Genomic DNA, 13475 nt, shown 5'->3' with positions numbered 1-13475 from the left:
GCAAAATATTCATTTAGTATCTCCCCCATTTTCTGTGGCTCCACACAAAGGCCACATTGCTGATCTTTGAGGGGCCCTATTTTCTCCTTAGTTACTGTTTTGTCCTTAAACCCTTTGGATTCTCCTTAATTCTATTTGCCAAAGCTATCTCATGTCTCCTTTTTGTCCTCCTAATTTCCCTCTTAAGTATACTCCTACTTCCTTTATACTCTTCTAAGGTTTCACTCAATCTATCCTGTCTATACCTGACATATGTTTCCTTCTTTTTCTGAACCAAGCCCTCAAATTCTTTAGTCATCCAGCATTCCCTATACCTACCAGCCTTCCCTTTCACCCTGACAGGAATATACTTTCTCTGGATTCTTGTTATCTCACTTCTGAAGGCTTCCCATTTTCCAGCCGTCCCTTTACCTGCGAACATCTGCCTCCAATCAGCTTTCTAAAGTTCTTGCCTAATTCCGTCAAAATTGGCCTTTCTCCAATTTAGAACTTCAACTTTTAGATCTGGTCTATCCTTTTCCATCACGATTTTAAAACGAATAGAATTATGGTCACTGGCCCCAAAGTGCTCCCCCACTGACACCTCAGTCACCTGCCCTGCCTTATTTCCCAAGAGTAGGTCAAGTTTTGCACCTTCTCTAGTAGATACATCCACATACTGACTCAGAAAATTGTCTTGTATGCTCTTAAGAAATTCCTCTCCATCTAAACCTTTAACACTATGGCAGTCCCAGTCGATGTTTGGAAAGTTAAAATCCCCTACCATAACTATCCTATTATCCTAGAAAGCTAGTTGTAGGGAAAATGCTAAAATCTGTAAGTAATATATTCTATTAAAAGTTTTTGAGTCTGTACCTGACAGGGTGGTAATTGGAATCAATGGATATAGTCTCTTTGTATTTTTAGAAGACTATTGAGGAGGGTGTTACACAAGTTTAGGGCTCATAGGATTGGGAATCACATAATAGTATAGATTGATGATTGATATAAGGACAGACAGTGTCAAAATAAGCATATACTTTTCAAAATGGCAAGCTATAACTAGTGGGGTTCCTCAAGAATCAGTTATAGGCCTCAGCTATTTATAATCAATATCAACAGTGTAGTTAAGGGGACTGAGTATAATATAATCAATGTTTATATTGATGAAAGTACAAAATTAAGTGGGAAAGCAAGTTGTATTGAATAGGGAAGTGCTGCAGAGCAACATAGATTGGTTAAGTAAGTGTGCAACAATGTAGCAGATGATATATAATATGAGGAAGTGTGAAATTATCTACTTCCTTTATTCAAGTCCTCCTAATCCAAACCATTTTTGAATCAAATATTTTCTGATTGTGAACTTCCTTGCTGCTGTATCAGGTATCATATGGATTCTTCATTACCCAACCAATCACAGAAAATCCCAAGCTAATTTAATTCCGATCACAACGTGATAACTGCAACTGATAAAGTAAAATGTTGATATTTCCAAAGGTGAACTCTGGAACCAAAATGCGTTCTTTTTGGAGGCTGCTCTGATGTTTTAATTGCTAAAGGTATTGTGGATGTATTGTACTAGGCTGTATAACTCAGAATATAACAGCCTGATTCCTATTCTGTGGTGAGTTACCTGCAGCCACTACAATCAATTGTAGTACCTCTATGCCAAGTGTAGCAAGACATCAATTAAAGTAATTTTCTAGAGATGGCAGCTTATTGTCAGACTAATATAAAGATATTCTTATTAATTCCTTTACTTTCTATTCAATAGGTGCCTTCCTACCATTCATGCCTTCTCTAGGCATGTTTCTCACACGCAGAACCCGGGGCAAGGATTCCCAACTTGTTATTAATTAAGTGGGATAGCTACCCCATTAAACTCCTTGTTGAAGAGAAATGAGTGGCTCCCCTTCCTTGTTTATTCATCCTTTACTCAGTCTCACCAAGATTAACTTCTTTGTGGATCCTTTCTCCCAGAAACAAACAAAACATTTTAAAAGGGACCAGGTTCACCAGAGTTGAGCTTATCTATGGATCTTGACTTAACAGAAAGTGAATTTGTTAATTATTAAATATAAGAAGAGATAAAAAATGTAACACAAATTTATACAGATCAGAAATAAGAGGTAAATCCAAAACTTTAAAAGTTTTAAAATAAAGATACATGAAGCAATTTCTGAATTTCTCATGAACAGCAAATAATTTAATGTAGCTATTGCAATGGAGGTTACCAGCAGCATTGACCTTGTAGTTAAACAGTTGGTTTCAAGATTCCTAGTTTTGCAGGTTAGTTGTGATTCCTTTTGACCTGTGTTTGAATTCCAGCATTCAAGATGAGAGAGAATTTTTCTCTTATATATTACCTACAATGCAGGGGTGGTTCAAATGGTTATTCTGAAAGTGGCGACCCTCACAGTAATCTCGTCCATGCACTATGCTATCCAACCATTGCAGTCAATTTTTAACCCTCATTTTGTATATTTCTGTATGATAAAATAGGCATGTCTTCAGGAGATGGCTGTCTGTTGAGAGGGAAGAGGTAATCAGCCTCTCTTATTATCCCTTCTTATTAGGTCACTCGCTGTTTGAAATTTTCCTGACAATTTATATGCATGACATTTCATGGGATTCACACAAGACTTGCCAAACAGTCACTTTTCCTATTGCAGTCCTCCTTTTGTTAAAAATGTAAAAATCTATAAATACTTTAAGATTCTAATCCAGGGTTATAACATATTCTTAGTACTTTTTCACACCTCAGTACCATTCCCTTCCTGTTTGCACTATAGCACCTTTAGCCACTTAATGTCTCCTGACCTGCACTCTATACCTTCCTTTTAAAGGAACCTGAGGAGCAACTTCTTTACACAGAGGGTGGCACTCATATAGAATGAGCTGCCAGCAGAAGTTGTTGAGGCTTTAACATTAACAACATTTTTAAGATATTTGGATTAATACATGGATAGCAAAGATTTAGAAGGATGTGGGCCAAGTGCAGGGAAATGGGGTTAGCATAGATGGACGATTTGATCGGCATGGACTAGTTTGGACCAAAGGGCCTGTCTCTGTGCTGTAGGCCTCTATGACTCTGTGACTCAACCCAAAATCAAACTTTTCCTGAACTACTTCCAATGCAAGCATATTCCTCCTTAAGTAGTAAGGAGATCAAAACTGTACATAGTACTCTAGGTCAGTCTCACCAGTGTCCTATATAGTAACAAGACTTCCTTATTTTTATGCTACATTTCCTCTTGCAAGAAACATCACGGACCTGAAAACTTTGTTTCTTTCTCCACATAGGATGCCAAACCAACCGAATATTTCAGCATTTTTCATTACCAGGATTTGTAGCATTTTGCTTTTGCAATACAGATTTAGTACTTGAAAATTTTGCAATAAATTGTGTAATATCTTCTAGCTGTAAGAATTTAATTTTGTAATCAGCACAAGGAAATTGCAGAAATATTGGCCTAAATATTGTGCTTGCAGGAAGAATGTGAAAGACTCTCAGTACTGAAGCAGCAAAGAGTATCAGAAGCCAAACATTGAAGAATCTTGTTTCTATATTAATATATAAAACATACATTTAAACAAGGCAAAAGTGAAGATTGCTGATGCTGAAAATCAGAGTCTAGATTAGAGTGGTGCTGGAAAAGCACAGCAGGTCAGGCTGCATCCGAGGAGGAGGAAAATCGACGTTTCGGGAAAAAGCCCTTCATCAGGACTGATGAAGGGCTTATGGCCGAAATGTCAATTTTCCTGCTCCACGGATGCTGCCTGACCTGCTCTGCTTTTCCAGCACCACTCTAATCTAGACATACATTTAAACAAGTCTACTTCAAAAAGTACCCCCTACACTGAAGTTCTAAAGTATTTTGTAAAAACAGAGAAATAATTTAGTTTATGTAAAAACTACTCTTACGAGTACTGCCTGCTATCCCTAATAAAAGAGCTTAAGGCAAAAGTTAACACTGCTTGAAAAAAAATTGTGAAACTTTTCTTTCAATAGCAATAACTATCAAGCCACCAACAAATGAAGTTTCTTATTTAATGGTAGAGATATCTTTGATCGTTATTATTAATCTATTGAATTGAATTAAATTTATTGTCACGTGTACCGAGACACAGTGAAAAGCTTTGTCTTGCGAGCAATACAGGCAGATCACAGAGTTAAGTAGCATAGATAAGTAAATAATAGGTAAACAGAGGCAAAAACAAAAACACAGGTACAGGTGAATGTTAAGAGTTTGAGAGTCCATTCAGTGTTCTAACAACAGTAGGGTAGAAACTGTTACAAAACCAACTGGTCCGTGTATTCAGGTTTCTGTACCTTCTCCTCGATGGTAGAGGTTGTGGAAAAGCATTACCAGGGTGGGATGAATTTTTGAGAAAGCTGGAGGCCTTTCCTTGACAGCGGGCCTGGTAGATGGATTCTATAGATGGGAGGTTGACCTTTGTGATTGTCCGGGCTGAGTTCACCATTCTCTGTAACTGTCTCCGATCTTGAATGGTACAGTTGCCATTCCAGGTGGTGATACACCCAGACAGAATGCTCTTGATGGCACACCTATAAAGGTTGGCAAGGGTATTCGCCATCATGCCAAATTTCCTCAGCTGCCTGAGGAAGAAGAGACATTGTTGGGCCTTTGTAACCAGTGCGTCTACATGAAGAGTCCAAGAAAGCTTGTTGTGGATGGCCATTCCCAGGAGCTTGACACTCTCCACTCGTTTGACCTCTGTGCTGTTAATGTGTAGGGGTTCATGATTAACATCCCACCGAAAGTCAATAACTACTTCCTTGGTTTTGCCAGTATTGAGAGCTAGGTTGTTCTCAGTACCCCATTTTTCCAGGTCTTCCACCTCCCATCTTAGTCTGTTTTGTCGCTATCTGAGATTCGACCGAATGGTGGTGTCATCAGCGAACTTGTAAATGGCATTCATCTGGTATTTGGCAATGCAGTCATGGGTATACAATGAGTACATTAGGAGGCTAAGCACGCACCCCGGGGGGCTCCAATGTTGAGTGTTAGTGAGGATGAAATATTGTTCCCAATCTTCACTAAATGTGGTTTGTGGGTCAGTAAACTGAGAATCCAGTTGCAGAGAGTGGGGCTTAATTCGAGATCACTAAGTATAGTAAGTCAGTCTCAAGGGGGTAATTGTATTGAAAGCTGAACTGTAGTCAATGAGTAGGATTCTTATGTAGCTGTTCTTGGTGTCAAGATGTTCTGGGGAGGAGAGAAGGGCAAGTGATTTGGCATCTGACATGGATCTGTTGGTCCAATGGGCAAATTGGAGTGGGTCAAGAGTAGTGGGGAGGCTGCAGTTGATTAATGCCATGACCAGCCTTTCAAAGCACCTCATGACCGCCAAAGTTAGGGCCACTGGGCGGTAGTTATTAAGACATGCGCATGAGCCTTCTTAGGCACAGGGATGATGATGGCCCCCTTGAAACAGCAGGGACAGTGTCCTGCTGCAGGCAGAGGTTGAAGATGTCCAAGAAGACCTCTGCCAATTGATCTGCGCATGCCCTGAGTGCACGGCCTGGTACTCCCTGTGGTTCCATCGCTCACGTGAAAGAAAACTGATCTGACCTCTGATGCAGTGACTGTTGGAAAAAGTTCGTCAGGATTTGTCAGAATAGGTGTTACCTCTCCGCCAAAATTCTGCTCAAAGCGAGCATAGGAGGTGTTGAGACAATCTGGGAGAGATATGTCATAGTCTGCTATCTTGCACCATCTCTTTTTAGAATCTGTGATATCATTCAGTCCTTGTCATAGTCACCGAGTTTCTGTCTGGGTCTCCAGTTTGGATCAGTATTGGTCCTTGGCTGTCTAAGTGCGAAGGTCATACTTGGATTCCTTATATTTGAGTGGGTCTCCTGATCTGAAGGCCTCACGCCCGGTTTTTAGCAGGTTCTATAAAGCCTGATTCATCTAGCATGCAGCAACCAAACTTGAATTAAAATGGAATTCTAGTCAAAGTTTAGGAGTAAAAAATGAGTTCTGCAGATGCTGGAGATCACAGCTGAAAATGTGTTGCTGGTCAAAGCACAGCAGGCCAGGCAGCATCTCAGGAATAGGGAATTCGACGTTTCGAGCATAAGCCCTTCATCAGGAATGAGGAGAGTGTGCCAAGCAGGCTAAGATAAAAGGTAGGGAGGAGGGACTTAGGGGAGGGGCGATGGAGGTGGGATAGGTGGAAGGAGGTCAAGGTGAGGGTGATAGGCCGGAGTGGGGTGGAGGCGGAGAGGTCAGGAAGGAGATTGCAGGTTAGGAGGGCGGTGCTGAGTTGAGGGAACCGACTGAGACAAGGTGGGGGGAGGGGAAATGAGGAAACTGGAGAAATCTGAATTCATACCTTGTGGTTGGAGGGTTCCCAGGCGGAAGATGAGGCGCTCCTCCTCCAGCCGTCGTGTTGTTAGCCAATGATAATGTTACACGTGTGGAAGAAACTGAAATTTTATTAGTAGCTCACTTCAAAAAAAAATATGACATCAATGACAAACAAAAACACAAGTGTAAATGTTTTAAAATGGCATGTCTAGCAAAATGAGAAGAAAAAGAATACGCATTTTTAAAAGCTCTTGAAGTCTTGAGTCGTTATAATTGAACCCAAGACTATGGATGTTTAGTTGATTTTATCAGTTGTAGCGAGATTTGCTGCAACTTTGAGTTCTCAGTGAATGGATATTCTCTGATTTGTTTTATTGGTGGTGCTGGTTTTCAGGATGATGAGAAGGAAACAGAGACAAAAAGAGAGAGAGAGAGAGAGAGACAGTCTTCCAGACCTTGCTGCAATCAATGCATTTTCTTTCTGCCTGCTGCTGCAAATGATCCCCTGCCTTTGCTGCCTATCCATAACGTCATACCTCCCCAATGACCTCCACCCCACCCTTCTGAAAACTTCCACACTATCACTTACCTCTGGCCTGGGTCACTTAACAAATCTGATTGTCGACAGGGTGTCACCTCCTGTTGGCTAATATTGGTTGCCAGAATGTTCTTCACTGGTTCTGCAGTGACCAAATTCCTATCATCTTCATAAAATTATCACACCGGGAAGAAAAAACAAGTCAAACTGTTGAATGACACATAGCAGTCCAAGTTGTTTCCTATACCTAAGAATAGTGCTCCAGCATTCCACATACAGGTTGTTCTGCTATAATGCGCGTTTTATCAACACAAATTAGCTATAACACGATTGACCAATTGGGAACACTGTTTCTAAAGCGCAAAGTTTTAAAGCGTGTACAGTACAACCTTGGTTATCCAAATATCAATTTTCTGAATTTTTGGATTGACCGAACAATTTCTCAAGGTCGTATAAAAATGTTACATCAAAGAGATAAGTGAATTCGGATTACTTGTACTGAAAAACATGTGAAAACACTGGCAAAAACAAAGAAACACAGGCACCTCAACCAACAGCGACTGGATTTTCTTTTACATAAGGGTTAGTTACATAGCCCTTTGCAAAAATAATTCCTTTATTCCTGTCACTTTACTGGGCCATTCATGAAAAAAACTGGAAGAGAAAGTAAACGCATGCATGAGGCAGTACTTCTGTCTTTCTATCGCAACACTGAGTTCGGCGGAAACAGATAGATGCTCTTCTGATTATAGAAACTGTTTGGAACCTTGTTTAATGCTGGGATTTCCATATTTGTGAGATGGTAAGGGTTTAGTCCTTCTCAGTTTAACCTACAATTTGCAAAATGCAAAGGTTAGTTTGTTTAAATAGCAGACTCATCAAAATTATAGATTTGAACAAACTCTCCGGTAGAGCACAGCGTTAGATCAATATGGCTTCCTTTGTTTATGATCAGATCAGTTATCCAAATAAAATACTCCCCACCCATGTTGTTTGGATAATTGAGGTTGTGCTGTATTGGTTACAACACAATTCTGGCTCCATTAGTTTAAATATTGCTGCTATTACACAATTTTCTTAGAACACAGGATTGTAAAAGAATGGAACTGACTGCATTACTGTTAGTTTTTACTGTTTTTTTCCTTCTGGACAATAAGTCCATAGGCATACTGTGCACCACCTAGTTTCTCTACGAATATCTGTAACAAGGAATTCAATTTTTTGCAACTATAGCTATGCAGGTTTCACAGTCTTTGCCCCAAAAGTTACAAAGAGCTGATTAATCAATCATTAGTTTCAAGTTTCTTTATTGATCAAAATGAAAAGAGGGTTTTACTGTTACATCTGTAATGTTTTAGCAACAGCTCGATGTACCACATTCACATTTTACTTATCTATTTAGTTTTAGTCACGCTTCCTAAGTGGCATTTCTTATCTCAGTGACATTTTTGGTTTTGTGAGCCCATGGAATAAATTTAATTTTATACTGTGCAGCATAAGCAATAACATTATAAAAGATATACTTTTTAACTACATATCTTTTTATTTTACCAAATGCAGATCACCAAAACTCTGAACCAAGAAGCCTTGCAGATGCAGTCTTGTGGCCTTTCTGTGCAGGAAAGCCTTCCCTTCCATTTCAACGTACAAATGGTGTGTGGCCACTTTGTTGCCACGATTCCAACTAAACTCTTGCCTTCTGAAGATGCAGTGTTGAGTCCTAGTGACTCAGAAGTGGAAAAGAATGAGGCTGGGCCAGGTGCTGAGTCAGAAATCCCTGAAACCCAGCCAGATGACGATACAGCACAAAGGCCTCATGGTGTGATCATTACACAGGAGGTTCCCTACCAAACCATGGCAGATTTTGTAAAAGATTCAGTGGCTCTCCATGAGTCCCAGGCTGATGTCTATGAACGTCAAATATGCCTTCTCCTTCTGCAGTTGTGTCTAGGGTTGGAACACTTGAAAAATCATAACGTTACGCATTGTGACCTCCGTCTGGAAAACCTGCTGTTGGTTAAAGTGGCTGAGCCAGGAGGCAAAAAACAAAGTACTAATCCTCAGCTGCTGAGACTTATCATCAGCAACTTCTCCAAAGCTAAGCAAAAGAGTACAGCGATTGATCAAAAACTGCACCCAGACCAGGTTCGGTTAGCACCCGAAATGATGTCTGCATCCCAGTACAAAAAGGTTGATGAGTTTCAGTTGGGCATTTTGATCTATGAGGTGCTGCACATGTCAAACCCTATTGAGAGCATTTCAAGCCAAAAGCATTATGAAGAATACAGTACAGGAGACCTGCCTCAGATTCGCCTGTTATCTGTTTATTCTGAAAGGCTTCAACATCTTGCCCATTTACTCTTGTGTGCAGATCCTAATAAAAGAATACATATCAGTGAAGCAAAACACATCTTACAGGCCTTACTCTGGGGTCCAGACCAGAATGTGTTCAGTCTGAACACTGGACTGAAAGACCCACCTCTGTTGCTGAAAAACTGGTTGGATGTGAAACGTATTTTGCTGATGCTGGATTACGGGGAAAGGTTTCTAAATGATGAGAAGCCAGTAAAACTGGAAGACTGGCTTTGCTGCCAGTACTTTGCATTCGCTACCCCTGACTCAGTGTTTCAAGCAGTATGGGGGCTACAGATTCTACTGGAAGAAGGGTGTTGAATAAGAAAATGAAGCCAATACAAGTATCCATTGATGAATGAGGTTTATACGGCAAATAATAAATTGTCATTTTCTCTTGCACTAGAACAAAAACAACTTATAGTTATACTATGTCAAGTTGTATAACATATTATAGGCAAATTGAATTTGATTAAACTGCCTCAAGCTTTATTTAGATACTTATGTTCTATGAAACAGGAATTGACTTATTGTGAGTGATGAAATGTAACTATCACACATTAATCTATTAAAAAGTAGTTCCCAAAAAATTCCAATCTTTCCATAACAGATGAGTAGATTAAACTCACCATCCTGTGAGGCGCTTATCTATGTAGGTCTCCACCTCCAAAACCATGGGCTAAGTTTAATTGATCTCTGTTAGGATTTTATTCAACTCATGCTACGAGCCCTCAAAAGGATAGGATAAGATCTGGCGACATTCTCAGTGCTGATAGCTGTTGACAAAATTTGCTGTGAATTCAAAGCATATGTATATTGGCTAGTGGCAGATGCAGTTGTGGTGCCTCCTGCAGGCAATTGGCCGAACAGCATTCACTCTATGGATCCCAATACAGTATTAACAAATAACTATGTACATGCGTGATTAGAAAGCTGCCAGAATTCATTTGACTAAATGTGCCGAATGAATGTACATGCATTCTTAAAAAGAGCGAAGCTGGAGAGCGCATTTCTTTGCAAACCTTCAGGTTTGTTTAAGTTACAGTACAAAACCAAGTATATTGTTGGTTAAGCCACAATAATTCTTTGAACCTCTGCCAATATCAAAGGTTAAGAGTGTAAATGCTCACTACTGTTGTTCCCTACTAAGCATCAATAACAAATGTAGTTATATAAAATGATCAAGTCTTCTCATGCATTCAGTAATTTCCACTTTAGCTTGCTGCACCTGGATAGTAACTATAGTCAGATATTTGCACAATAAGTAATTGCACTATCAGGCATCTTGAACCCCATCACAACTAATCACTGCAAAATTAAAATAAGACCATAAGACATAGGAGTGGAAGTAAGGCCATTCAGCCCATCGAGTCCACTCCACCATTCAATCATGACTGATGGGCATTTCAACTCTACTTACCCACATTCTTCCTGTAGCCCTTAATTCCTTGTGACATCAAGAATTTATCAATCTCTGCCTTGAAGACATTTAGCGTCCCGGCCTCCACTGCACTCTGTGGCACTGAATTCCACAGGCCCACCACTCTCTGGCTGAAGAAGTGTCTCCGCATTTCTGTTCTGAATTTACCCCCTCTAATTCTCAGGCTGTGTCCACAGGTCCTAGTCTCCTCGCCTAAAGGAAAAAATTTCCTAGCATTCACCCTTTCCAAGCCATGCTGACGAAGGGCTCATGCCTGAAACATCGCTTCTCCCACTCCTTGGATGCTGCCTGACCTGCTGCACTTTTCCAGCAACACATTTTCAGCTCTGTTCCACAGTTCTTCAACTTGTGGTTTCCAACAACATTTAAATTTTCTTTTATGCACATTCATTGGATGTGAACATTGCTAGTGAGGGCAGGATTTGAAAGCCTATCCTTAGTGTGTGAGAAGATTTGTAGCTCGGGTGCTCGTTGTTGTGGTTCTGTTTGCCAAGCTGGGAATTCGTGTTGCAGACGTTTCGTCCTCTGTCTAGGTGAGATCCTTAGTGCTTGGGAGCCTCCTGTGAAGCGATTCTGTGATGTTTCCTCCGGCATTTGTAGTGGTTTGTCTCTGCCGCTTCCGGTTGTCAGTTCCAGCTGTCCGCTGCAGTGGCCGGTATATTGGGTCCAGGTCGATGTATTTGTTGATAGAATCTGTGAATGAGTGCCATGTCTCTAGGAATTCCCTGGCTGTTCTCTGTTTGTCCTATAATAGTAATGTTGTCCCAGTCAAACTCATGTTGCTTGTCATCCGCGTGTGTGGCTACTAAGGATAGCTGGTCGTGTTGTTTTGTGGCTAGTTGGTGTTCATGGATGTGGGTCGTTAGCTGTCTTCCTGTTTGTCCTATGTAATTTTTTGTGCAGTCCTTGCATGGGATTTTGTACACTACGTTGGTTTTGCTCATGCTGGGTATCGGGTCCTAAGGGAAAGACAACGGAATGAGGATATGCCACAACCCAAAGGACTAGCCACACTACCATACATCAAGAACATTTCCGAACTGACAGCCAGACTACTGCGACCACTAGGACTCATAACAGCACACAAACCAACAGCCACTCTCAGACAACTCACCAGGACAAAGGACCCGATACCCAGCATGAGCAAAACCAATGTAGTGTACAAAATCCTATACAAGGACTGCACAAAACACTACATCGGACAAACAGGAAGACAGCTAACGATCCGTATCCATGAACACCAACTAGCCACGAAACGACACGACCAGCTATCCTTAGTAACCACACACACAGATGACAAGCAACATGACTTCGACTGGGACAACACTACTACTATAGGACAAGCCAAACAGAGAACAGCCAAAGAATTCCTAGAGGTATGGCACTCATCCACAGATTCTATCAACAAACACACAACAAACCTGGACTCAATATACCGGCCACTGCAGCAGACAGCTGGAACTGACAACCGGAAGCGGCAGACACAAACCAGTATAAATGTCAGAGGAAACATCACAGAAGCGCTTCACAGGAGGCTCCCAAGCACTGAGGATGTCACCTAGACAGGGGACGAAATGCCCTGAGTTTCAAAATTCCCTCAGTAGGGAATGCCCTGAACGAAGGCATGCTGGAGTTGAATGAGATTCGATAAGGGAATTGGATAACCACTTGAGAAAATCACAGGGGGCAACAGGCAAAGAGCAAGGGAGTGGGACTCACTGGTTATCTCTTTCAAAGAGCTGACACAAACATGATAGGTCAAATGGCCTCATTCTGTGCTATTTATGATTATAAAATTCTCAAATGGCAATTTTGCTTAGTTCTACTGCCAGTGGTTATATCTGGACACCAAACATTCCACAGGACAAACTCTCTGACAAATATAACTATAATATGAGTAGTTTTGCAGAATTGGGAGGCACCTGGATCCTGCTGAATATTCAGTATTCATCTGACCAGAAATATCAATATTAGGGCCAATTCTTAAGGAGTTGCAATAACCTTAATCCAACCTTGAAATTCTCTTGAAGTTAGAAAGACAGACTAGCTAACGTGAGTCACGTGAATCAGGTATCAGAAGTCAATCATTTTTTAAAAATCAACTGCAATTTGAAACGTACCAAAAAATGTCTGCAGTACAACAATTTTTTGCTCAATCTGTTTCATTAGTTATGCTGTAAATTAGATTGCTGGTGTCACTGTCTTCATCGATTTCAAATAAAGGTCACAAGTGATTATTTAAGAGTATACTACAATTTTATTTGTTTTTGCTTCAGTCTATGTGGAATGGAGAGAGAAGCAAATTACTTATCTCAGGAACTCTGTTTTATTAAATTTGATTTCAGAAATAATATCTGAGTGACTTCTTATATTGGAGGGTACACAACATCACTGCTTCAGTCACTGATAGTCTGGTCACATGATGCAATCTGAAGCTATGCAGGTCTATTGTTGTTGCTATGCCATCCTATTTTGGCACAGCTCTGAATTTCGGTTTACCCTGGAGATTCATTGTTGGCAGTGCCATTTACAAAGCAGAGCTGGGTGTATTCTTGGGATTGAACCAATTTTGGGGATGTTTATGGCAATAGCATGCCTCAGGCTCCTTCCACAGCAGTAAAATGATGCCTGGTTTAAGGAAACCTTTCTCTTAAGTCACACTAGTGGGCCCTATGAACAGACACTGCAAAATCAACTTGAGGGCTCCCTCATTGATGAGAGATAATAATAGGCAGCTCCAGCATTCATCACTTATAGCGTGCAGGTGACGAGAAACATAAGTTTCCTTAACTTCCAAATCCTTAACAGGAGCATATGGGAGAGGCTT

The 13475-nt window shown here is 40.7% G+C and overlaps 2 protein-coding genes across 4 annotated transcripts in view; one reads left to right on the top strand and one right to left on the bottom strand.

Moving 5' to 3' along the window:
* LOC132828873 (inactive tyrosine-protein kinase PEAK1-like) overlaps positions 1 to 9682 on the top strand; it is a 39774-nt gene extending 30092 nt beyond the window's left edge. The window contains exon 3 of the mRNA XM_060846050.1: positions 8416 to 9682. Within this exon, the coding sequence (XP_060702033.1) occupies positions 8416 to 9528 (1113 nt within the window). The 3' untranslated portion in view covers positions 9529 to 9682. The remainder of the gene's footprint in view (positions 1 to 8415) is intronic.
* The window catches only part of LOC132828874 (PDZ domain-containing protein GIPC3-like), a 205547-nt gene that overhangs the window by 167895 nt on the left and 24177 nt on the right, over positions 1 to 13475 (bottom strand). The gene's annotated exons all lie outside the window — the stretch shown is intronic.

The sequence above is a fragment of the Hemiscyllium ocellatum genome, chromosome 28 (genome assembly GCF_020745735.1).
Source record: "Hemiscyllium ocellatum isolate sHemOce1 chromosome 28, sHemOce1.pat.X.cur, whole genome shotgun sequence".
NCBI classification, from domain to species: Eukaryota; Metazoa; Chordata; class Chondrichthyes; order Orectolobiformes; family Hemiscylliidae; genus Hemiscyllium; species Hemiscyllium ocellatum.
This window is presented reverse-complemented; position numbering and strand designations above follow the sequence as displayed.